The 23,582-nt window shown below is 40.9% G+C and overlaps 1 protein-coding gene across 2 annotated transcripts in view; it reads left to right on the top strand.

The window, feature by feature from the left end:
• Window positions 1-2,981, top strand: part of COMMD1 (copper metabolism domain containing 1) — a 171,474-nt gene extending 168,493 nt beyond the window's left edge. Inside the window, 1 exon segment of one of the 2 annotated variants that reach the window (NM_001046384.2) lies at window positions 2,758-2,977. In NM_001046384.2, coding sequence (NP_001039849.1) covers window positions 2,758-2,865 — 108 coding nt within the window. In that variant the 3' untranslated portion in view covers window positions 2,866-2,977. 2 annotated transcript variants of the gene reach the window in all.
• The last annotated feature ends 20,601 nt before the right edge of the window (window positions 2,982-23,582 follow it).

Here is a 23,582-nt window from a genome sequence, read left to right on the forward strand (position 1 = left end):
CAAAATTGGGAAAGGAATATGTCAAGGCTCTGAGCAACTTCACTTTATTTTTTCACTTTCATGCATTGGAGGAAATGGCAACCCACTCCAGTGTTCTTGCCTGGAGAATCCCAGGGACGGGGGAGCCTGGTGGGCTGCCATCTATGGGGTCACACAGAGTCAGACACGACTGAAGCGACTTAGCAGCAGCAGCAGCAGCCTGTCAAGGCTGTGTATTATCACCCTGCTTATTTAACTTCTATGCAGAATACATAATGGGAAATGCTGGGCTGGATGAATGACAAGCTGAAATCAAGATTGCCAGGAAAAATATCAACAACCTCAGATATGCAGATGATACCCCTCTAATGGCAGAAAGTGAAGAGGAACTAAAGAGCCTCTTGATGAGAGTGAAAGAGGAAAGTGAAAAGGCTGGCTTGAAACTCAACATTCAAAAAAACTAAGATCATGGCATCTGGTCCCATCACTTCATGGAAAGTAGAAGGGGAAAAAGTGAAAACAGTAACAAGTTTTCTTTGCTTGGGCTCTAAAATCACTGTAGATGGTGACTATGGCCATGAAATTAAAAGACACTTGCTCATTGGAAGGAAAGCTATGGCAAAACCTAGACAGCCTATTAAAAAGCAGAGATATCACTTTGCTGACAAAAGTCTGTATAGTCAAAGCTATAACCATTAGTCATGTTCAGATGTGAGAGTTGAACCATAAAGAAAACTGAGCACCCAAAAATTGATGCTTTAGAATTGTGGTTTTGGAGAAGACTCTTGAGAGTCCTTTGGACAGTAACAAGATCAAACCAGTCAATCCTAAAGGAAATCAACCTTGAACATCCATTGGAAGGACTGATTGTGTAGCTGAAGCTCCAATACTTTGGCCACCTGATGCGTAGAGCAACTCATTGGAAAAGACCCTGATGCTGGGAAAAATTGAAGGCAGGAAGAGAAGGGAGCGGCAAAGGATGAAATGGTTAGATTAGATAGCATCACTGACTCAATGGATGTGAGTTTGAGCAAACTCCAGGAGACAGTGGAGGACAGAGGAGCCTGGCGTGCTGCAATCCGTGGGGTTACAAAGAGTAAGACATGACTTAGCGACTGAACAAAAACAATAAAGTTCTCATAAAACTGAATGAAGAATAAGAGGCTTTCAAATCTGAGACCTGTCCTTAATTTAACCACGTGAAGTACCTAATTTGCCATACATCTGCATTTATTTCCAAAAGGAGATAACCCTGCCTGTAGCTCAAACACAGGGAACATCTTTCTTGTTCTTTAAATTCAACTAAATGAAACCCTGGCAGTTTCTAAGCTCACATATGAGACTATCCCCCTTTCCTATTTAAATACATATTTGAGGAAAAGTTCCTTGTAAGGAAAGCTGCCTTTCCTTCCTTTGAAAAACTCTCATCCTTCCTTCCCTCTGTACTTGCTTCTCCTAGGGGATGTTCAGTGCCATCAGTATGGACACAGCACAGCTGCTCACCAACAGCAAAGGCACTTTTACAAAATCCAATCCTGAGGGTTCTTCTAGCTGATGACAGAGTGAATCCCTGTCTTTGAAGGGAGGGATCCCTGCCACTTTGGACAGGATTGGGAAATGCCATTTATTGAGAAAGGAAATATAAAGAAAAGAGCATTGACCCGGTGGCTATGCCATCAACAAACAGAAGAATAGACATGTCATTTAACGTGCCTGAGGCCTCAATTGTTTACCTAAAAAACAAGGTAGCTGGTCTCTAAAAATTCATACTGCCATAAAATTACATGGTTATTGATCTTGAGGACTTTGAACATGGTCCTCAGATTCACTCAGAATCATACTTTTCCCTTGTCTCTGAAATCAAAGTGGACCTAGAATTTGTCCAGTGTACATGAAACTTCTGTCACACACTTCAAAGTGTCACCACACTTTTCTTTAGTCTCTACCTAATTCAGGGTAGATTGATCCTAACAGTGATTAAAAGGTATGTGTTTGAGGAAATCTTAGGAGACTTGGCTTGCAGCAAGTGGAAAGGCCTCAGAAATGTTTAAGGCTGTTTTCAAGATCTGGTTATCTTTCAGTTATCTGGTTGATGTTTCCCAAGCAACTTGTTCCAAGCTTGTCATAATTTCTAATATAACCGCTAAATCGAAGAGGGCAATTCCCAGGCAAACAGAGAGTCAAGCCAAATCCTCTTTCCATTGTTTTTATTACAGGGTGCTATGGAGACTGCATGGACTTTGGAGTCAGCCAGAGCAGGGAGTTCACAATCTGACTCTGCCTTTTTCTGATTTTGTGGTACATGTTAACCTTCCTGTGTCCCAGAGTCTTCATCTATAAAACAGCAATACTTAAGTTGTTTGGTTGCTCAGTCATGTCCAACTCTGCAACCCCATGGACTATAGCCCACCAGGCTCCTCTGTCCATGGAATTTCCCAGGCAAAAATGGAGTGGGTTGCCAGGGATCTTCCTGACCTAGGGATCGAACCCACATATCCTGCATTGACAGGCAGGTTCTTTACCACTGAGCCACCAGGGAAACCCAATACTTAAGTACTTACTTTAAAAATTATTTTGTATCTCTCTTTAGCGTTTATGAAATATCTCATAGAGGTAGTTTCATTTAGGGGATTGTGTGGGTAAAATATCATTTAGGTTTTGAGACCCAAGTCAGGCTTGCTGGGTATAGACCCTAGCCTTTGGAGCTAGATCATACCAGATGCAGAGCTTTGGATAGTTTTGGGGATCTTGTCTAAAATATCCTTTTATGTTTTCCAGGAATCTGAATTTCTGTGTTTGGAATTTGATGAGGTCAAGGTCAATCAAGTCCTGAAGAAGCTCTCAGAGGTAGAAGAAAGTATCAGCACACTGATGCAACCAGCCTAGCTGAAGATGGAGATGTTGAAGCAGAGGTGTTCATGATCCCTCCCCAAAGGCTTGCTTTTTTTAAAAAAGAAAAATCGTATTCCCCCAATAGTATTAAATCCTCAAGTTCAAATCTTGCCTGCCTCTGCTTGCTGCGATTTCTCTGTCTCCCTTTCCTTTACTCTTACAGTTGATCTCCTGCAGAAGTCCTTATCCTTCAGCACACAGAGGCACTCATAAGAGCATTTTTTAAAAAGGACTTAAGGACCCTATCCTCAGAGACTTGAATCCCCCCTCAGACTAGGGTGGGATCAACTTTAGAAACCTTTGTTAAGGAGGGTTATTTCTGGGTAGGATTATAGGAATTTATACATGATCAATCATGTAAGAATTTTTAAAAGGGAGAAAACATTTTACTCATGCAAATACAGGCTGACCAAATGTGGCCTGAACGGAGGCCTGAGGAGCCTGCCTTCCCTAGAAGAGGTTTACTGACCTTAGTAAGACATGAGATGCTTCTGGAACTGATTCAGGCATTTGTATTAGTTCTGCCTAAATCTAAGGGCTGGAGGGTGGTCTGGTTTGATCTGAGCTACTGGGAAACTTGGACTTTTCTGGAACCTAGAACTAAATTCGGGAAGGCAATGGCACCCCACTCCAGTACTCTTGCCTGGAAAATCCCATGGATGGAGGAGCCTCGTAGGCTGCAGTCAATGGGGTCGATAGAGTCGGACACGACTGAGCGACTTCACTTTCACTTTTCTGCATTGGAGAAGGAAATGGCAACCCACTCCAGTGTTCTTGCCTGGAGAATCCCAGGGACAGGGGAGTCTGGTAGGCTGCCGTCTATGGGGTCGCACAGAGCTGGACACGACTGAAGCGACTTAGCAGAACTAAATTGCCTCATCATTTCAGGGACTCCCTTCACTTAGCTCACGTCAGGATTGTGGGAAGGGAAAATGTCTGCTGAAGTGATGGGAGGTCTTTTACCTTAGAAATTTTGAGTCATCACATAAAACCTCTTGAAGAAAATTTCTTTTGAGAAAACTAGGTCCTGTTAGAGAGGTTATACCAAACACCAAGAACATTCTAAGATAAATTGTTAACCAGAACATTGAGGCTGTGGTCCTTGTTGAACAGCTTTTATCATCTGATAATGATAGCATTCAGAAACTTCACTTGTCTTTGGGATATAATGTGTCCCCCAAATATAGTACTCTTGGTCTGTGGTTACAACATATGTCAGTTCTAATGAATTTATTCCAGGGCAGTAATAATTCTTCTTGTGTTAAGCATTTTCTCCTAAATCAACTTAAAGACATTTTAGGAGCTTTTCCAAAACCCGAGCAGAAAATTTGATTTCTTTCCTGATTAAGAGCATCCCAGCAGTTAGCAAACAATGACCAGAAGGTTTTGAATATAACCTCTGTGGACCCTTCAGAAAACATCTTCAAACAGTATGGTAAACAGAATCAGAGAAGTCGTGTGGTTTGGTGAAAGAGCTATTAAAACTTGCTTTCTGTTCTCAGGGCTACTGTCATTTGATCCAGGAGAATTTAGATAATGTTTCCTGCTGTAAAATGAAGGAAAAGAATATCTCATCAGATAATGGAATTCCAGATATCACTGGAAGGGAGAACTGTGCCTACCATGTTAGTCTTGGATCACATGTCCAGTAAGTCTGGAAGCCTGAAGGAACAGTCCATGGGTCCACAGGGAGAGGACATCATTGTCATGGTTTGAAGCTCTATTTAGGTCATCCTGTGAAAGTAATTGCCACAGAAGTGGACATAGGCTTGTTCATTATATCATCAAACCCTAAGTCTTTGGGAAAACTGTTAATGTATACTGAATTTTTCAGAATAATAATAAAAGAAACTGGATGCTGAAGGCGGGCCCCACATTTAACACTAAACACTTTTGAGTGCAAGTGGTTTTAGACAGGGTGTGTTTATGTGTGTTTTATGCTGATATTTTACTTTCTGATTGCCAAAGGTGTATTATGTTTATTATAGTCTTGTGAAAATAGAGAACACAGTAAGAAGAGTTAAATGATCCATCAACCTAATAAACAGAGATAACAAAAAGAAGGCTAGGACTAGAAAGAGAGTTGATTTTTCCCTGAAATAAATTCCTAAAAGTGGAGCACACAGGTTTTTTCCCAGGTTTTATTTTTTTGTTTTCACTGAGGTATGATTGATGTACAGAGTGCAGTTTTTAAGACTTTGCTAAACATTACAAATTCCTTTTCAGTTAATATCAGGTTAAAAATCAGTTTGTGTTACTTCTAAGAATATATGAGACTTAATCATTCCCTTTCTTGCCTATTGGATATTATCTGGATTTTGTATTTTCTGGTGAGTGAGTGAGTGAGTGAAAGTCGCTCAGCTGTGTCCAACTCTGTAACACCATGGATTATAGCCCACCAGGCTCCTCTGTCATGGAATTTTCCAGTCAAGAATACTGGAGTGGTTTGCCATTTCCTTCTCCAGGGGATCTTCCCAACCCAGGGATCAAACCCAGGTCTCCTGCGTTGCAGGCAGATTCTTTACCATCTGAGCCACCAGAGAAATTTCTGTGTTTTCTGGTACTAACCTCTTTTTGTAAATTTTTGTAAGGGGAACTTTCTTATACTAGGACATCTTCCTGGGGATAGTGCTAGCATGGAGAAAGGACCAGAGAAGGAGAAAACTCTCAGAAAGGTCCTAGCAGACCCCACTAGGTTGCCTACCTCTTTAATCCTGGATTAAAACCACCTTAGAGTTCAGGAAGTGTGGGCCAAAATAAAGACAACCCTCAGCCTGAAATGAGCCTTGCAGAAATTGTCCATTTGTAAATCATAAGCACTGTAACTTCAGTCTGTTTAGAAACAGTACAGAAAGGCCAAACACTGCACTGAAAAGAAGCTTCAGACTTCAGTGGTTTCATGTTGGTAAGGAACAAAGGCTTTGGCCTTGTTCACAGGACTGCCTTATCTTGGAAGCTCTGGTTGCTATGGGCTTAATCGTTGGAGGCTTAAATTCAACCATTATAGCCTCCTCTTTCCTGTATAGAACCTGTCTTCCCCCAGTGTTATTCTAATGATGATTCAGAATAAATTACAGCATTTTAAAGTTTAGTTTAGCAGATTCTTTACCAGCTGAGCCAAAAGGGAAGCCCATGAATACTGGAGTGGGTAGCCTATCCCTTCTCCAGCGGATCGTCCCGACTCAGGAATCAAACCAGGGTCTCCTGCATTGCAGGTGGATTCTTTACCAACTGAGCTATCAGGGAAGCCCCTAGTTTAATTTAATCTTTCCCAAATGCAAGCAGGTGGTGAAAAACCAAGGATGACATTGAGGATATGAAATCTTAAGTTGCTGACATCGTGTCAAGCTAGTAGTTCTTGAAATTATTTTTTTAGACCTGAGTGAAAATTTGGAAAACAGAATATAATAGCTATTAAAGGAAAATAAACATTAAACAGATGTTGGAAAATATTGTTTTCTGAAATACACAATAAATATCTAAACCAGTGAAGGGACCTTGTAAAGAAGTAAGGCTTCCAGAGTCAGCTCAGAAATGATTGGATATTTTCCTGAAAACATGATGCTATAAAAGATAGGCATCGGTGGGACAGTTCCCACTTCATAATTCTTAACTGCCCAACTTCCCAGTCAAGGTTTTCAAATATCTTAGATGGTGATTTAGCTAGCAGAAGGGAAAACTAGATGCAAAGTGCGCAGCTTTTTATCTCAAAATTTGAGAAATAGCAATTTATATATAAGTGGAGTCAGTTCTCCCTTATCTGGGACAGCTATAATCATCTCTCACCGCATCACAACTGCATACCGCACTCACTAGCCTTTGTTGTAAAAGAATCTGCCTCATCCTGCTTCCTGTTAGATAAATGGTGTAATAACTTACAAGTTTAGTACATATATTATCAGAATAAAATACTAAATCTATGCAGGAGAAGATAGTAAAATATGAGTATTTATATGTTTTACTCACCAAGGACTATAAGTAGACTTTTTCTGTCTTACCTGCTCTTCGCTAGTTTTCTGTTTCCTGCTGGTGTTAGTGTTTCAAGTTCTGTTGATTTACAGTATGCAGGCAGGGGAGAAATGGAAAGGGAGAAAATGCAGATTCAGTTGTGCAAGTGGAATAAGAGATTAAACTACTAGTTTAAAAGGTACTTAGGCTGAATAATGAAAATAGGTAAAATCCTTAATGTTCCTATTATACTGAAAAAAGCACATGCTCTTTAAAAATTATTAAAGATTATTTAATTTTTAAATCAGCATAGAATTATATAGAACCAAAATTCAGTGTTCCTTGTCTTTTGCTTTAAAAAAAATCTCTCCTCTGAAGTAGTTACTGTTAATAGTCTAGAATGTGTGTTGCCTTCCAGACACTTTCTATGCGTGTCACAGTAAGGGGTATAAACATATATACACACATATACTGTCTCTTTATATATGTTTATATAGTTATATGTTCAGATTCCTTCAAAGCATCATTTTAGATGGGTTTTAGTTAGGTTCTTAACTTTTGGATAATACATGGTGTCTTACAACGAGAGCTATGGTTTCTCTCTCCCAGAAAAAAGACATGCATGTGTTCACTGAGTTTTTCTTTCAGTCTCAGTTTTATGAATTCCCAGAAGGCAATCTGCGCCACCTCTGAGTGAGTGAAAGTCACTCAGTGTTCGACGCTGCGACCCCATGGACTGTAGCCTGCCAGGCTCCTCTGTCCATGGAATTCTCCAGACAAGAATACTGGAGTGGGTTGCCATTCTCTTCTCCAAGAGATCTTCCTGACTCAGGGATTGAACCTGGCTCTCTTGCATTGCAAGCAGAGTCTTTACTGTCTGAGCCACTAGGGAAGGGGCTCCTCTACCAACTCCCTGAGACTTAAGGAGTCAGGGACAACCAAGAGAACAGCAGCAAATTATAGTGGATTTGGAAAGGATTATTATTTATAGCAGAAGCCTCATGAATCAGTATGCTCAGGGTACCCTTAGTTGAATTTTCTGGTCAACAGAGTTTATCACAAAATCTTTTATCATCACAAAACTTTCAATCAAAAACTATATAACAAGTCTGAGTACACTCGCCTGTGTGATAGCTAGGGATCCCTCAATATTCCACCCTCATCACTTTGTGCCTCCGGAACTCTCACACCTTCTGTCACAGCACCTGTGGCATTTTAGTACACCTCCTTGTCTGCACCTGAATCTCCCCCACCTCCACCCCAGAGGCTGTAAACTCCTTAAGGGAGGGACCTTATCCCATCATCTTTGTATCCTTCCCCCTCCTCTGCCTGCAAAAGTCTCCACAATTGTGCTTGAGATGAAGGAGCATCAGAGGTGTGATGATCGAGCTGAGTATTAATCAAATCCATGGCTTCCATGTAGTAGGGGAAAAGAAAGTATTAGAGTCAGAGAGATCTAGGTTTGAATCACAGCTCAACACAGGCCTGACTGTGACCTCAGGCAAGTTTAGTTTTCTCATCTTAAAATAGGGAGAACGTTTTTTATATATAAAATAGATGATAAATCACATTCACAGGGTTAGATACAATTGGATAAATAGAACTTAGGAGATAATCTAAAAAATATCTTTTAGAGACCCAAGGGCTCTTTGACCTGGGTCAGATCCTGGCTTTTTTATTTACAAGTTGTGCAAGCTAGAGCAACTTATTTACCATCTCTGTGTTTCAGTTTCTTCATTTGTAAAAATGGAATAATAATACAATATACCTATCTCATTTGGCATATTGGGAGAATAAAATGAGTTAGGTAGAAAAGACTTCTCAGGTGGTACCAGAGGTAAAGAATCCACCTGCTAATGCAGGAGACTAAAGAGGTGCAGGTTCAATCCCTTGGTCTGGATCCCCAAGAGTAAGAAATGGTACCCCACTCCAGTATTCTTGCCTGGAAAATTCCATGGGCAGAGGAGCCTTGAGGGCTACAGTCCATGGGGTCACAAAGAGTGTGACGTGACTGAGCACAATATGTAGAAAACCCCTGGAATAATACCTGCATAGAGTTGGCACATATGTTTGCTGCTGCTATTATTATTATCATTATTATTACTGTTAGGAACTCCTCAGGAAGCTGAAAACCAATAACCATGAAGCAGTTTACAAGCAGTTCAGGTCAGTAGCCAATTAAGTGCTAAATTGAATAGTGCTAACACAATTGCTATGAAAGTTTCAGCAAAGAGAAAGGTCGGAGGGGGCTGGAGTCAGCGGGAAAGGTTTTAAGCCAAAACTTTAAAATCAGGTGAAATTGTGAAGATTAAAGAGGTATGTCTTTGGATCTGGAGGTGTAAAGGGAACACGAGTCCAGGAATGGATAGAGTCACTCCTCTTCATGGAAGGGTCCTGCCTTTCCTTCTGGTGTGGATGTTTACAAATCTGAATCATATCTGGCTGTACATCTGGGACTCAGGATCTAGGTGATGAGTTGTTGCAAATGAAGAGCTGAGAAAAGGGAGACTCAATCAGTTGTGTTCCCATGGAAGACAAACAAAGCTAAACATAGCTGGAGTCAGAAAACCTGTGACTGCCAACAGACATGGGACTGCGCAACCTAGCAAACCCCAAGGCTCCCTCCCTCCCTGAGGAGATGAGGCCGCAAGCAGTTTCTGCAGCTGAACTGTGTGCCCGTTCTGGCTCGACTGGGAAGGAAGGTGAGGTCTGATGTTCTCTCAAGGGTCGTCTACCTCCTGAAGAGAATCCCCAGGGCCTAGATTCTGGAAAGGGAAGGGAAAGTGAGGAAAACATAAAAAGAAACTTTGTCTTGTTTGTCCATGATATTCATATTCATGTTCCCCAAGCAGTTTGGAGGAAGGAATGAGTGTTCTTTAAAAAAAAAAAAAATCCTACCTGCTCTTCCCTCAAAGCAGCGTTACATTGTGGTGACTTGAAGGGGGTGAAGGTTGTTACTCTGCAAAACTGAACTTTGCCCAGAGGGTTTGTATTTGCTATCAACCAACAGCAGCCAAAGAGTGGCGCCCAGGAAGGTGGATGCGACAGGTAACATTCACTCCTCCCTGGAGCCCCAGCCTAACCTGGAGTGACTAGCCCAGGTAGGGGTTAGAGATGAGGTGCTAGATCCTCTGGGCAGTGAAGGTCCACCTGGCTTTGGACCTCAGATCAAGGAGGTACTTTTCTCGTTACTTATTGTGTGATCCATCAAACTGTAGATGTAACCTTTTGCTAGATAGTGTACCACCACTTCTAATATGGTCCATAGGGAATTTAGAGAAAAATCTCCCTTCCAATCATGAAGTAAGTAAAATAAATAGTAAATAAGAAAGTAATAACTAACCAGATAATTCAAGCTGAGGAGTATCCAGTGGGCAAGTTATCAGACCCACCCAATTCCCTTGCTGAGACAGGTGGGAAAAGTTGATCCTTCTCTTCATTTGTGCTTATGTGTGTAATTTTAAAAAAGGGGGAAAGGTAAGGCAAAGGTTTAATAAACAGTTCCCTTTCCTCTCCCTGTACATACAGGGAGCAGTTGAGCAAAAAGCTAAGGGAATTTGATTCTGAAGTTCCCTGAAGAGCTGGAGAAACCTCACTGGGGACCTGACCCTGCGAGAATCAGCTTGCACCTCCTGTGGGCAAGAAGCCCAGGAATCACTGCTGGAGGGGCAAGACCCAGCTGGTTCCTGTTGCCCTGTGTGAGTCCCCTGGGGAGAAGTGGTTGCTGCATAACAGCTGGGCCATTCTTTGTTGGTGGAACACCACACCTAGTTTTGTACCTGGAAGCTTAGCAATTAACAAACAACTGTGAACTTCCAGATGTCCAAGCTGGTTTTAGAAAAGGCAGAGGAACCAGAGATCAAATTGCCAACATCTGCTGGATCATGGGAAAAGGAAGAGAGTTCCAGAAAAACATCTATTTCTGCTTTATTGACTATGCCAAAGCCTTTGACTGTGTGGATCACAATAAACTGTGGAAAATTCTGAAAGAGATGGGAATACCAGACCACCTGACCTGCCTCTTGAGAAACCTATATGCAGGTCAGGAAGCAACAGTTAGAACTGGACATGGAACAACAGACTGGTTCCAAATAGGAAAAGGAGTACGGCAAGGCTGTATATTGTCACCCTGCTTATTTAACTTATATGCAGAGTACATCATGAGAAACGCTGGGCTGGAAGAAGCACACTTTATGTATGTTTATATAGTTATATGTTCAGATTCCTTCAAAGCATCATTTTAGATGCATTTTAGTTAGGTTCTTAACTTTTGGATAACACACTCAACTTTTGGATAGCACACTTATTCCTTGGAAGGAAAACTATGACAAACCTAGACAGTGTATTAAAAAGTAGAGACATCACTTTGCTGACAAAGGTCCATATGGTCAAAACTGGTTTTTCCAGTAGTCATGAACGGATGAGAAGGTGATGGCACCCCACTCCAGTACTCTTGCCTGGAAAATCCCATGGACAGAGGAGCCTGGTAGGCTGCAGTCCATGGGGTCACGAAGAGTCGGACACGACTGAGCGACTTCACTTTCACTTTTCACTTTCATGCGTTGGAGAAGGAAATGGCAACCCACTACAGTGTTCTTGCCTGGAGAATGCCAGGGACGGGGGAGCCTGGTGGGCTGCCGTCTATGGGTTCTCACAGTCGGAAACGACTGAAGCGACTTAGGAGCAGCAGCATGAACGGATTTGAGAGTTGAACCATAAAGAAGGCTGGGTGCTGAAGAATTGATGCTTTCTAATTGTAGTGCTCAAGAAGACTCTTGAGAGTCCCTTGAACTGCAAGATTAAATCAGTCAATCCTAAGAGAAATCAACCCTGAATGTTCATTGGGAGGACTGATGCTGAAGCTGAAGCTCCAGTAGTTTGGCCACCTGATGCGAATGTGCTATCTAGGTTGGTCATAACTCTCCTTCCAAGGAGTAAGCGTCTTTTAATTTCATGGCTGCAGTCACCATCTGCAGTGATTTTGGAGCCCCCAAAAATAAAGTCTGACACTGTTTCCACTGTTTCCCCATTGATTTCCCACAAAGTGATGGGACCAGATGCCATGATCTTAGTTTTCTGAACATTGAGCTTTAAGCCAACTTTTTCACTCCTCTTTCACTTTCATCAAGAGGCTTTTTAGTTCCTCTTCACTTTCTGCCACAAGGGTGGTGTCATCTGCTTATCTGAGGTTATTGATATTTCTCCCAGCAATCTTGATTCCAGCTTGTGCTTCTTCCAGCCCAGCGTTTCTCATGATGTACTCTGCATATAAGTTAAATAAGCAGGGTGACAATATACAGCCTTGACGTACTCCTTTTCCTATTTGGAACCAGTCTGTTGTTCCATGTCCAGTTCTAACTGTTGCTTCCTGACCTGCATATATTAAAAAACGCTTACTCCTTGGAAGGAAAGTTATGACCAACCTAGATAGCATATTAAAAAGCAGAGACATTACTTTGCCAACAAAGGTCTGTTTAGTCAAGGCCATGGTTTTTCCAGTGGTCATGTATGAATGTGAGAGTTGGACTGTGAAGAAAGCTGAGCCTGAAGAATTGATGCTTTTGAACTGTGGTGTTGAAGAAGACTGTTGAGGGTCCCTTGGACTGCAAGGAGATCCAACCAGTCCATTCTAAAGGAGATCAGTCCTGGGTGTTCATTGGAAGGACTGATGCTAAAGCTGAAACTCCAATACTTTGGCCACCTCATGTGAAGAGTTAACTCATTGGAAAAGACTCTGATGCTGGGAGGGATTGAGGGCAGGAGGAGAAGGGGACGACAGAGGATAAGAAGGCTGGATGGCATCACCGACTCAATGGACATGGGTTTGGGTGGACTCCGGGAGTTGGTGATGGACAGGGAAGCCTGATGTGCTGCGGTTCATGGGGTTGCAAAGAGTTGGACACGACTGAGTGCCTGAATTGAACTGAACTGAACCTATCTTCATATATGCCCATATTTACAGTATTGTTTTATGTATCCCTATAACACAAGTGCATTCACACTGTGTATTATGCTGCAAATTGCTTTTTCCCTCAACGGTGTGTTCAGCCCTGTCTGACTATTTGCAACCCTATGGACTGTAGCCAACCAGGCTCCTCTGTCCATGGGATTTCCCAGGCAAGAATGCTGAAGTGGCTTGCCATTTCCTTCTCCAGGGAATCCTCCCAACCCAGGGATCAAACTCTTATCTCCTACATTTCAGGTGGATTCCTTACCACTTAGCCACCTGAAATAGATAGTTAACAAGGACCTACTGTACAGCACAGGGAGCTATACTCAATATTTTGTGTGTGTATACACAAACACACACACACACACACACATATATATATGTATGTGAAGTGAAGTGACAGTTGCTCAGTCATGTCCAACTCTTTGTGATCCCATGGACTGTAGCCCACCAGGCTTCTCTGTCCATGGAATTCTCCAGGCAAGAATACTGGAGTGGGTTGCCATTCCCTTCTCCAGGGGATCCTCCTGACTCAGGGATTGAACCTGGGTCTCCCACACTACAGGCAGATTCTTTACCATCTGAGCCACAGGGGATGAAGCCCACATATATGTAGATATGTATGTATATGTCATATATATATATATAAATTTTCAAATTCTTTTCCCTTATAGGTTATGACAAAATATTGAGTATAGTTCCCTGTGCCATACAGTAGGTCCTTGTTAGTTATCTATTTTATATATTGTGGTGTATATATGTTAATTCCATCTTCCTAGTTTATCTACACTCCCTTCTCCTTTGGTAACCATAAGTTTGTTTTCTATGTCTGTGAGTCTATTTCTGTTCTATAAATGAATTCATTTGTATCTTTTTTTTTTCAGATTCCACATATAAGTGATATCATATCATATTTGTCTTTCTTTGGCTTACTTAGTGTGATAATCTCTGGTTCCATCCATGTTGCTGCAAATAGCATTATTCTTTTTAGTGGCTGAGTAATATTCCATTGTGTGTGTGTGTGTGTGTGTGTGTGTATATACATACATATATATATATATACACCACATCTTTATCCATTCATCTGTCAATAGACATTTAATTGTGTCCATGTCTCAGCTATTGTAAATAGTGCTACTGTGAACGTTAATATCTTTTAAAGCATCTGCCTGCAATGCGGGAGACCTGGGTTCAATTCCTGGGTCGGGAAGATCCCCTGGAGAAGGAAATGGCAATCCACTCCAGCACTCTTGCCTGGAAAATCCCATGGATGGAGGAGCCTGATAGGCTACAGTCCATAGGGTCGCAAAGAGTCGGACACGACTGAGCGACTTCACTTTATGGGCTTCCCTGGTAACTCAGATGGTAAAGCGTCTGCCTACAATGCAGGAGACCTGGGTTTGATCCCTGGGTCAGGAAGATCCCCTGGAGAAGGAAATGGCAACCCACTCCAGTATTCTTGCCTGGAGAATCTCATGGATGGAGAGCCTGGTGGGCTACAGTCCATGGGGTCACAAAGAGTCGGACACGACTGAGCGACTTCACTTCAATATCTAATTCAAATATTTTTGAATTATAGTTTTCTTTGAATATATGGGATTGCTAGACCGTATGGTAGTGCTATTTTTAGTTTGTTAAGGAACCTCCATAATGACCATACCAATTTTCATTCCCACCAACAGTACAGGAGGTTCCCTTTTCTCCACATCCTCTCCAGCAGTTGTTATTGTAGACTTTTTGATGATGGCCATTCTGACCAGAGTGATGGGATACCTCTTTGTATTTTTTTCCCCCCTAAATGCTGGCTCTTCTGCTTACACACTTGCCTTTTTTTTTTTTTTTTAATTTATTTTTGGCTGTGGTGGGTCTTCATGCTGTGAGGGCTTTTCTCTAGTTGTGCCAAGCAGGGGCTACTCTTTGTTGAAGTGCATAGGCTTCTCATTGCAGTGACTTCTCTTGTTGGGGAGCACAGGCTCTAGGGCACGTGGGCTTCAGTAGTTTCACCTCCCAGGCTCTAGAGCACAGGCTCAACAGTTGTGGCACACGAGCTTAATTGCTCTGAGGCATGCGGGATCTTCCCAGATCAGGGATCGAACCCATGTCTCCTGCATTGGCCAGCAGAATCTTTACCACTGAGCCACCAGGGAGGCCCCTCATTATAGTTTTGATTTGCATTTAGATTTGTACCCATTGGTGATGGACAGGAAAACCTGGCGTGCTGCAGTCCATGGGGTCTCAAAGAGCTGGACACGACTGAGCAACTGAACTGAACTGAATTGAACCCATTTTTTGATTGGGTTGTTTGTCTGTTTGTTTTGATGTTGAACTATATGACCTGTTTGTATTTTTGGAAATTAATCCCTACTAGTGACATTCTGGGAGAAGGCAATGACACCCCACTCCAGTACTCTTGCCTGGAAAATCCCATGGACGGAGGAGCCTGGTAGGCTGCAGTCCATGGGGTCGCTAAGAGTCGGACACGACTGAGCGACTTCACTTTCACTTTTCACTTTCATACATTGGAGAAGGAAGTGGCAACCCACTCCAGTGTTCTTGCCTGAAGGATCCCAGGGACGGGGAAGCCTGGTGGGCTGCCGTCTATGGGGTCACACAGAGTCGGACACGACTGAAGCGACTTAGCAGCAGCAGTGACATTCTGTGACAAGATTGGTACGGACATTCAGGAAAAGTGTTAGAAACACTTACAGCAGTGCCTGTTGAATGTAATAAGAAGGTTGAGCTTATACAGGCATGTTGCTAGTTTGGTTCCAGACCACCACAATAAAGCAAATATGGGTTGACCAAAAAGTTCGTTGGGTTTTCTGAGCCATGTTACAGAAAAACTTGAGTGAACTTTTTGCTCAATCCAATACCACAATAAGGCAAATACCACAATAAAGTGAATCACAGAAATTTTTTTGTTTGCCAGTGCATACAAGGGTTATGTTTACACTATACTATGGTCTAAGTGTGCAATAGCATTATGTCTAAAAAAATATATATGCCTTAATTAAAAAATACTTTACTGATAAAAGCTGACCACTGTCTGACAACACAGGATTTCCATAAACCTTCAATTTATGAAAAATTGCAGTATCTGTGAAGTACAATAAAACAAAGTATGCCTGTATTGTATATATCTTTAACATTTCATTTTGTGTTTTACAAAATTATGTTATCTTACAAAATTATCAGAGTGTGATAGCTTGGAAGTTTCAAAAGTTCTCTGGTTTGGCAGTTTTGTGATCTTATCAGATCAGATCAAATCAGTCGCTCAGTCGTGTCCGACTCTTTGCAACCCCATGAATCGCAGCACGCCAGGCCTCCCTGTCCATCACCAACTCCCAGAGTTCACTGAGACTCACATCCATCGAGTCAGTGATGCCATCCAGCCATCTCATCCTCTGCCCCTTCTCCTCCTGCCCCCAATCCCTCCCAGCATCAGAGTCCTTTCCAATGAGTTAACTCTTTGCATGAGGTGGCCAAAGTACTGGAGTTTCAGCTTTAGCATCATTCCTTCCAAAGAAATCCCAGGGCTGATCTCCTTCAGAATGGACTGGTTGGATCTCCTTGCAGTCCAAGGGACTCTCAAGAGTCTTCTCCAACACCAAAGTTCAAAAGCATCAATTCTTCGGCGCTCAGCCTTCTTCACAGTCCAACTCTCACATCCATACATGACCACAGGACGAGCAACTAAAACTCAGTGAGCCCCTTCTGGTAGGTCTGGTAGGTCATTGAGATGATTAGAGGTAATGAATGTATCTGAAGCACCTGGCACTGTGCCTGACATTAACAGAAATTAATGGGATCCCATCATGGAACAGTTCCTAACAAAACTATCTTCCAGTTGGCTGTTGAGGAACACACAAAATTGTGGAGTGTGGTGAATGAATCTTTTTATTCAGGATCATGAATCATATTCTAACTGATGTAGAGTACATTGTGGCCCCAACCTCTCCTTCCTATCTCGTCTCATATTCCCCTTCCCCATAGTCCTTTTCTCTATTTCTTCCTCCAAAGATCCCAGCTGATTTTTATTTCTTAAAAGCACAGTCATTTTCTGTTCCTGAGCCAGAGTGGGGGATGGAAATTTCTGGCCACTGTGGTCTGGCCTCCTGTTCAAGCATCTAAAAATAACCAGACCATTCATACTGGGCCAATTTACCTCCTGCTGGCGTTTCTGCTGTGTCCTTATTGTGCTAAAAGAGTATCTGTTCCTTCTTTCCAGTATTACAGAAAGCGCCTTTCTCTCACCTTCACCTTGGTAGGTATCAGTACCTTTATTACTGGGAGCACTGTTGTATGATGGTTAAATACAAGTACTTTAGAGCCAGAAACTTTGGATTGAATTCAATTGTTAGTTGTGTGGCTTAGGGAATACATAATTTTAAAAATTATCAGAATTAATATTAGAAGCAATAATATCAGGGCTGTTTATTCTAGGGGAAAATGAGTTTGAGCCATTGCCTAACCTGACTATTCAAGAAAGCGAAATGGAGTAAAGGGCTTTACCAGGCCATCTTTTCTTCCAGGATTCCACAGTTGTTTTGTTTGACAGTACAAGATCACTGGTTTAGTCTGACTCTAATTCTGAACTTTGCTGGTTAGGGTGTTTTAATTAAAGGCAATGTGATTTAAAACTCCTCTGTGATTCGGACTTCCCTGGCTGCCCAGTGGCTAAGACTCCAAGCTTCCACTGCAGGGGACACAAGGTTAGTTCCCTGGTCTGGAAACTAAGATTCCATAAACCACATTCCACATGGCTAAAAAAATAAATAAAAAGTAAAAGAAATAATAAATTGTAAAAGGTAAAATTAATTTTAAAGAAGTCCCTCTGTGATTTAAAATTTACTTCCTATAAACCAGAAATTAAGTCTAGAACCTTTACTGGCTCAGATTAAAATTTTGTCTAGAATACGAACATTCTTTTGAACCTAAATTCCTACAGAGATTTCATTCTAACAACTAACTAGTTAGCTGTTTGTTTCCCCACCTTTCTTCTGTGTATCTCCACTGACTTGTCACCCTAAACTCAGACATCACTCTCTTAGGGATGCTGCCTCCAGTCCTCCCAGTCTGTTGCATGGACCCCTTTCATAGCTTCCACTGAAGAAGATTGTAATTGCCTGTGAGTGTACCTAGGTGTCCTACCAATCAATGAACTTCTTATAGCCCACTACCCTGTCTTCCCCAGTCCCTACTTGACTTTCACCTCCTTGATACCTGCCCATCCTTCAGTCCTCAGATCAAATGGTATACCCGCTATGGAAGATTTCCCCATTATACAGAGCTATAATTTTCTGTGTTTTTTCTCACATGGCATTTATCCCTAGTCATTTTTTTTTTCATGAATTTCTGTCTCACTTATTAGACTACAAACTCCTTAGAAGCAGGACCATGTTTGCATATAGCTTACTACTGTGTCCCCAGCACCTAGCATGGTACCTGGCTCCCTGTAGCAGTTACTATTTACTGGCTGATAAAGGATGCTGTTTCATTCATTCATCCCCCTTAGGACAAACTGTCTTATTGATATTTGTGGCCTTCACAGACCATACAAGCCCTTTATGGTATGAGAAAGGCAGAAAAATAGGTCTGCATGGAGGCAAGCAAGGTAGGAAACTATCATCTTTTTAAAAAATTTATTTCTGGCTGCACTGTCTTCATTGCTGCAGGTGGGCTTTCTCTAGTTGGGGCAGGTAGGGGCTGCTGTTCCTTGTGATCGGGCTTCTCATTGCAGTGGCTTCTCTTGTTGCAGATCATGGGCTTTAGGGCACGCAGGCTTTAGTAATCGCAGCACCCAGGCTCAGTAGTTGCAGCTCACAGGCTTAGTTGCTCTGCAGCACGTGGGGTCTTCCTGGACCAGGGATAGAACCCATGTGCCCTGCATTTGCAGGTGGATTCTTATTCACTGTACCACCAAGGAAGTCTGGTGAACTCTTCTTATCAAAAGTTAAACCTGAACCTAATCAAGACTTTAGACCTAACTTCTATTTTACAAGAAATAAAGAGATAGAAGAATATTTGATAACAACAGTATTGATTGCAAGGAAGCAATCAAGCCCATCCAGAAATTTTAAAACATTCTGCAAGACAACTGGTCTACGCAAAGATTGTGACAAGAAACAGTGGGAAGATTATTCTAAATTAAAAGATTAAACAGGCATAATATCCAAATGCATTATGTGAACCTCGATTTTGTTCCTGGTTGTAAAAAGGCAATTACAAAACGCATCTTAACTACAATTTGAGAAGTTGAAATACAGACTCTATATTAGATGATACTTTGAAATTGTTATGTTTCTTATATATCTTATACACAAAAATGTCCTTATTCTTAGAAGATGCATGATAAAACATTTAGGGTGAAGTGTCATGATGTCTACAACATAGATGATTCAACGACAATAAAATACATGTATAGATTAAGCACGGAGAAGGCAATGGCACCCCACTCCAGTACTCTTGCCTGGAAAATACCATGGATGGAGGAGCCTGGTAGGCTGCAGTCCATGGGGTCGCTATGAGTCAGACACGACTGAGTGACTTCACTTTCACTTTTCACTTTCATGCATTGGAGAAGGAAATGGCAACCCACTCCAGTATTCTTGCCTGGAGAATCCCAGGGACGGGGGAGCCTGGTGGGCTGCCGTCTATGGGGTCGCACAGAGTTGGACACGACTGAAGCGACTTAGCAGTAGCAGCAGCATAGATTAAGCAAATATGGGCAAATATTAACAGTCATTGAATTGAATTTGGGTATAAAGTATACAGAAGATTACTGTAGGAGGTTTTTTCATTTGTTTATGGTTTTTGGATTGAGGGAGTCAGGTTTAATTTACATAGAGTAAAATTCAAAAATTTTAAATTTACATAGTGTAAAATTTTATTTTGACAAACACATGCAATAGTGTAACTACCATCATGGTCAAGATCTAGAATATATCTATTGCTTTCAAAGCTCTCTTTGCCTCTTTGTAGTCATTCCCTCATCCTGTACCCACAGCCTTTGGCAACACTGATCTATTCTCCAACCCTATAATTTTGTCTTTTCCAGAATGTGATATAAATGCATTTTAAGTCTGGCTTTTTAAACTTGGTATACTAGTTTTCTAGGGCTGCTCTAACAAAGTACCACAAACCAAGTGGCTTAAAACAACAGAAATTTATTGTCTCAGTTCTGGATGCTAGAAGTCCAAAATCAATTTGTCAGGAGGTTCATGCTCTCTGGATGGCCCTTGAGGAGAATCTGTTAATGCCTTTCTCTTAGTTTCTGGTGTCACCAGCAATCCTTGGCATTCTGTATCTCACAGCAGCATAACTACAGTCTCTGCCTTGACATTGCATGGTGTTCTCCCTGTGTGTTGCCTGTCATTGCGTTAGTTACCAGTGATATTGAAGTAAGGGCTCACTCTATTCAAATGTATGACCTCATCTTAGCTAATAATACCTGTAACGACCCTATTTCTAAATAAGGCCAGATTTTGTGATGTTAGGGTTTAGGATTTCATATTTTTTGGAGGGGAGATACCATTGAACCTATGAGACTTAGCATGATACATTTGAGATTCATGTATGTTTTCACATGTTTCAGGAGTTATCAATGTGTAGTATCCCATTGTATGGATGTATCATGCTTGTTTTTATTGAAGGACAGTTGATTTACAATATTATATTAGTTTCAGGTGTTACAGCATAGTGATTCAGTATTTTTATTGAGTATATACCGTTTAATTATATAATAATTGCTATATTTTCTTGTTCCTTATCTATTTTATACATAGTATTTTGTATCTCTTAATCCCCTACCCTTCTCTTGCCCTTCCCCCCTTCTCTTTCTCCACTGGTAATCCTAGTTAGTTTTCTGTATCTTTGCGTTTTTTCTGTTCTGAATATACATTCATTTGTTGTATTTTTAGATTCCACATATAAGTGATAACATACAGAATTTGTTGTCCTTTGACTTATTTCACTAAACATGATACTCCCTAGGTCCATTATGTTGTTGCAAATGGCAGAATTTCATTGTTTTGTATGGCTCTAATAGTCCATTATATATATATAATTGTCCATTCATCTGTTGATAGACACTTGGGTTGCTTCTTTATCTTGGCTACTGTAAATAATGCTGCTGTGAACATTGGGGTACATGTATCTTTCTGAATTAATGTAGCTTTTTGAGGAAAATTCATAGTTTACCACAGTGGCTGTACCAATTTAATGCCATGAAAAGTGTACAAGGGTTTCCCTTTCTCTACATCCTCACCAACAGTAGTTATGGCTTATGGGCTCTAGAGGATGGGCTAAGTAGTTGTGGCACACCAGCTTGGTTGCTCTGTGGCATATGGAATCTTCCTGGACCAGGGATCAAACCCTTGTCCCCTGCACCAGCAGGTGGATTCTTATCCATTGTACCAAAAGGGAAGTCCAGAAGAATTAATATTGTTAAAACATCTATATTACCCCAAATAATATGCAGATTTAATGCAATCCCTATCAAAATAACATGACATTTTTCACAGAACTAGAAGTAATCTTAAAATTTATGTGAAACCATAAAAGACCCCAAATTGCCAAGCAAACGAGAAAAAAGAACCAAGTAGAGATATCATGCTCCTTGACTTGAGACTATATTACAAAGCTACAGTAATAAAAACAGCATGATACTAGCTTCCAACCAGACACTTTGATCAATAGAACAGAATAGAGAGTCCAGAAATAAACTCGTGTACCTATGGCCAATTCATCTGTGATGAAGGAGGCAAGACTATAAAATGGAGAAAAGGACAAGCTCTTCAGTAAGTGGTGCAAGGAAAGTTGGACAGCTGCATGTAAAAGAATGAGATTAAAACATTTCCTCACCACATGCAAAAGTAAATTCAAATGGATTAAAGACCTAAATGTAAGACCTGAAACCATAAAACTAGAAGAGAGCAGAGGCAGAACATTCTTTGACATAAATCATAGCAATATTATTTTAGATCGGTCTCTCAGGGCAAAGGAAATAAAAACAAAAATAAATGGAACCTAATTAAACTTAAAAGCTTTTGCACAGCAAAGCAAACCATTGACAAGACAAAAAACAACATTCTGAATGGGAGGAAATATTTGATATAGTCAAGTGATATGACTGATGGGGTTAATATCTAAAATATATAAACAGCTCATACAACTCAATATCAGAAAAACAAACAACCTGAGTGAAAAAAGGATATACCACATTTTGTCCATTTATCAGCTGAAAGACATTTGGATCACTTACAGTGTTAGCCAATTATGAATAAACACTATAAATATAATTTATATAACACTAATTATCAGAGAAGGCAATGGCACCCCACTCCAGTGTTCTTGCCTGGAGAATCCCAGGGATGGGGGAGCCTGGTGAGCTGCTGTCTATGGGGTCGTGCAGAGTCGGACACGACTGAAGCAACTTAGCAGCAGCAACACTAATTATGACCACAGTATTAAATGTAGCACTATAATTATTAATAAATACTGCTATTGTAGGCATTTGCATATAGATTTTTGTGTGAACAGAAATTTTCCCTTATCTTGGGTAAATATCGAGGAATGGGATGATTATGAGAAACTTCTAGACTTTTCCAAAGTGTTGGTGCTATTTTCCATTCCCATCAACAGTATAGTCCTTCTACATTTTCATTAACACTTGACATTGTAAGTTTTTCTTATTTCAGCCATTTCAATGCATATTTAGTGGTATTTCATTTTGGTTTCAGTGTGCATTTCCCTAATGACTTATGAGGGCTTCCCAGGTGGTTCAGTCGTAAAGAATCCACTTGCCAAGCAGGGGACATGTGTTTGATCATCTGGGTCAAGAAGATCCCCTGGAGAAGGAAATAGCAATCCACTCCAGTATTCTTACCTGGGAAATCCCATGGACAGAGGAGCCTGGCGGGCTGTAGTTCATGGTGTTGCAAAGAGTTGGACATGACTTAGTGACTAAATAACAACAAAAACAATGACTTAGAATATTAAGCATCTTTTCACATGCTTATCTTCCATTTGTGTACCTTCTTTGGTAAAATGTCTGGTCAAATATTTTGCCTATTTTTACTAGGTTATTTGTTGCGTGAATTCTCTCTATATTCTATATACAAGTCCTTTGGTAGATATGTGTTTTTAAAATACTTTCTCCCAATCTGTGGCTTACCTTTTCTTTTTCTTAATAGTGTCCTTCAAGAGCAGAAACTTTTAATTTTGATAAAGTCCATTTTATTTTTATGGGTTGCTCTTTTGATATCATTGTACATGTTTTTTAGTTTTTCTGTGAGTTTGAAGTTTTTCTTTTCTTTTTTTGGGGGGTGGCTGCTGAAGAAATAAAAAAAGTGAGTGAAGTTCACTCAGTCATGTCTGACTCTTTGTGACCCCATGGACTCTATAGTCCATGGAATTCTCCAGTCTAGAATACTGGAGTGGGTAGCCTATCCCTTTTCCAGTGGATCTTCCCAACCCAGGAATTGAACAGGGGTCTCCTGCATTGCAGGCAGATTCTTTACCAACTGAGCTGTAAGGGAAGAAATGAGACTTTCACAATAAAAAGTTGGGGAAGAAAAGAAGGCAGAGACAGCTATTTAAAAAAAAAAAAAAGTAAACAGTTATTAAGAGACAAGCAATAAAAGATAAAGTTCTTTTTTAAAAAACTCTACAATTTGGCTTTTTTTCACCCTTTGGTCCTCCACAGATTCAGTCCCTTTCAACCCTACTGTTTCTTCCTCAATTCCTTGTTTAATCAATCTCAAGAGAATAAGAAAGAGTAGGAGGGAGAGACAGAGAGAAAAATATGATTTTG

This window comes from Bos taurus, chromosome 11 (assembly GCF_002263795.3).
Source record: "Bos taurus isolate L1 Dominette 01449 registration number 42190680 breed Hereford chromosome 11, ARS-UCD2.0, whole genome shotgun sequence".
NCBI lineage: Eukaryota > Metazoa > Chordata > Mammalia > Artiodactyla > Bovidae > Bos > Bos taurus.